At 49.1% G+C, this 3,022-nt stretch overlaps 1 protein-coding gene across 1 annotated transcript; it reads left to right on the forward strand.

Annotated features, from left to right (window-relative positions):
* Positions 1-523: 523 nt before the first annotated feature.
* Positions 524-2,551, forward strand: LOC148144282 (uncharacterized). The gene is made up of 3 exons (XM_087975677.1): positions 524-902; positions 987-1,462; positions 1,630-2,551. Exons 1-3 carry the CDS (start codon positions 756-758, stop codon positions 1,793-1,795), a joined length of 789 nt encoding a protein of 262 aa, XP_087831803.1. The 5' UTR covers positions 524-755; the 3' UTR covers positions 1,796-2,551.
* The last annotated feature ends 471 nt before the right edge of the window (positions 2,552-3,022 follow it).

The following is a 3,022-nucleotide window of genomic DNA, read 5'->3' on the forward strand; positions in this document are numbered from 1 at the left end:
ATGGAAGACTGTTGAATTATGGCGAGTGCTCCCATAATTTCTGTCGTCCCTTCCTTCAAGATCCTTGGATACATTTCATCGAGTCCCAGTGCCTTGTCAACTTCTAAGTGCCAACAGCTTATCGAAGACTTCTTTCATATTAATTTTGAACTTATACAGTGACAAAGTCACCTTGTTGGTTGCCCCGTAAGAATTAGTTAGAGTGGAGTGAAAACAGAGGGGGGGAGAGAGTGGGATGGTGTTTTCAATTTTGTGGAATAAGAAAAGAATATTCTGCAGAAAGTAGAATTGCTTGTTCTGAATTTATACCCTGCACTGACAGTGATGAATTTTATAATTTCTTTTTGCAGCGTATTTGAAGATCTGAAGACAGAAGTTTCAAAATGAACAGGTGGAAGCGTTATGCCGGAAACATTGACTCTCTGCTCCTCGGATGCTGCCGGACCTGCTGTGCTTTCCCAGTGCTGCGCTTTTTGACTCTGACTCCAGTGACTGCAGTCCTCACTTTGAGATCAATGTCTGACAGTCACCCAATCCATCAGGACCGCAACAATTTTCAACTATGATTCTGTGAGAAGGAAACAAGCTTTTTGGTTCTTGTTTGAGTACTTTTTCAGCATCAGTGGGACTGGATGAGAGACCCTACTGTTGCAGCGCACTGAGCGTGGAGCGTGTAACAGCTATACGGCCTGAAAACAGGAATTCACAGTGGGGAGGGGCTGTACAAGTGTTTGCGGACAGCTGAAGCTTCAGCCATGGAGAAACCAGAGGAATCCCGTACTGTGGAGAAACCATGGAAGTGTGGTAACTGTGGGAAAGGCTTTTGTGCCCCGTCTGCCCCAGAGGCTTATCAGCGCAGCCACACCGGGGAGAGGCCATTCTCCTGCCCAGTCTATAGGAAGGCCTTTAGCAAATCCTCCGACCTGCTAAAGCACCACCAGATCCACAGAGGGGAGAAGCCATTCAGCTGCCCTGAGTACGGCAAGGCCTTCAGCAATTCCACCACCCTGCTAACCCACAAGCGGGTCCAGGCAGTGGAGAGGCCCTTCAGCTGCTCAGAGTGTGGGAAGGCCTTCAGCAATTCCTCCGACCTGCTGAAGCACCAGCGGGTCCACACAGGGGAGAGGCCATTCTCTTGCCCTGACTGCAGACAGGCCTTCGGTGATTCCTCTGCCCTGCTGACCCACCGGCGGGTCCACACAGGGGAAAGGCCCTTCAGCTGTCCCAACTGCGGGAAGGCCTTCAGCAAATCCTCTGATCTGCTGAAGCACCAGCGGGTCCACACGGGGGAGAGGCCGTTCTCCTGCCCGGAGTCTGGGAAGGCCTTCAGCTATTCCTCTGCCTTGCTGGCCCACCGGCGGGTCCACACTGGGGAAAGGCCCTTCAGCTGCCCCGAGTGTGGGAAGGCCTTCAGCAGTTCCTCCTTCAGGCTGAACCACCAACGGGTCCAGACGGGTGAAAGGCCTTTCAGCTGCTTAGAGTGCGGGAAAGCCTTCAGCAATTCCTCTAACCTGCTGACCCACCGGCGTGTCCACACATAGGAGAAACCCTTCAGCTGTCCCCAGTGCGGGAAGGCCTTCAACAGTTCCTCCCAACTGCTGACCCATCAGCGGGTCCACACAGGGAGAGGCCGTTCCCCTGCACAGTGTGTGGGAAGGCTTTTAGCAATTCCTCCAACCTGCTGAACCACCAGCGGGTCCACACGGGCGAGAAGCCCTTCACCTGCTCTCAGTGTGGGAAGGGTTTCACCCGCTCCTTCAACGTGCGGAGCCACCAGCGAGTTCACGAGGATTGAAGGAGCAATGGGTTGGAGGGGTTGGTGGTGGCGGTGTTGGGTGTGGAGAGTGTGTGCGCTTTGACCGTGAGCTGTTTTTAAAAAAAAAACCTACTTTTTCTATGCCTTTTTGCTGGGGGGAATCTGAAGCTGTAACAAAGTTGGGTCACAGTAAAGTTTACCTGAACTTAACGTCAGGCTCAGGTTCTCATTGAAAGCTTTGAGCTCCAAATGGTTTTTGTTTTAAAGCCGCTCATTTCTTTCAGCCTCCTGCACTAAGTTTCCAATGTCGTGTATCAATGGAGCAGTGAATGCGTAGCTACTATCGTTAGAAATTGTACATTTTTCAGGCTGTAATGAGTACTGCACCATTTCATCAGCATTGTAAAGTTTACTGGCAGCAGTAAAGGGTGTGGGCCGTGTTCACTAGAAACGACGTGGAGGAGCCGGTGTTGGACTGGGGTGGGTAAAGTTAAAAATCATAGTTAAGTTAAAAAGCACCAAGATATAGTCCAACAGGTTTATTTGGATGCACTAGCTTCCAGAGCACTGCTCCTTCATCAGGTAGCTGTGGAGCAGGATCATCAGACACAGAATTTAAAGCAAAAGATCACAGTGTCATGCAACAGAAATGATATATTGAAAAAAACCTGGATTGCTGTTAAGTCTTTCATCTTTTAGAATGGGTTGCAGGTTTTGCTTCATTAATGTATAAATCCCAGAACATTTTTTAAGTCAGTCTCGAGATGACTTAAGGTTTTATAAAAATAGGTGACATCTCAGCTCTCTCAATGTATGAAAGGTGTGAAGTTTGAATGTGCCTGTATCCGAATCTTGAATCAGACTGGTTCTATTACCAAAGTAGGAATTTATAAAATAATACATGGATTGACTACCTGCCGATTTCTGCTCAAAGCGCACATCGAATGTATCTGCAAATGCAAATTCACCACATCGACTCATATGTATGTGTTTGCAAGTGTGCATGCTTGGTAACGTTTGTCTGTGTGATGGAGTATAAGCCTTTGAGAAGGACAGAATAGTGACAGACATCATCTCTGTTCTCTGCAGTTGGCAGCAGGAGGCCAGATGGCATCAGGATTCAGGAACCAACGTGCTCAGGGCTGGAGAAGTGGGAAAGGGAGGCTGCAGTGGGTGTGGTTCAACAATGTCAGGAGGAGACAGCCAGTCAGAAACTACAAAGACAAAGCAGAACCCCAAAGCTATGGGCAGCACAGTGACTCTGTG

Source organism: Chiloscyllium plagiosum, unplaced genomic scaffold (genome assembly GCF_037043375.1).
Source record: "Chiloscyllium plagiosum isolate Xiang-an unplaced genomic scaffold, Cpla_swu_hap1 HiC_scaffold_27, whole genome shotgun sequence".
NCBI lineage: Eukaryota > Metazoa > Chordata > Chondrichthyes > Orectolobiformes > Hemiscylliidae > Chiloscyllium > Chiloscyllium plagiosum.

Excerpts from the sequence above, each read along its gene's own strand:
- LOC148144282 (XM_087975677.1), top strand. The coding sequence starts at position 756 with ATGGAGAAACCAGAGGAATCCCGTACTGTGGAGAAACCATGGAAGTGT. Across the intron at positions 903-986 it reads CCTGCCCAGTCTATAGGAAG|GCCTTCAGCAATTCCACCAC; the intron begins GCCTTTAGCAAA and ends GAGTACGGCAAG. Across the intron at positions 1,463-1,629 it reads CGGGTCCAGACGGGTGAAAG|GCCGTTCCCCTGCACAGTGT; the intron begins GCCTTTCAGCTG and ends ACACAGGGAGAG.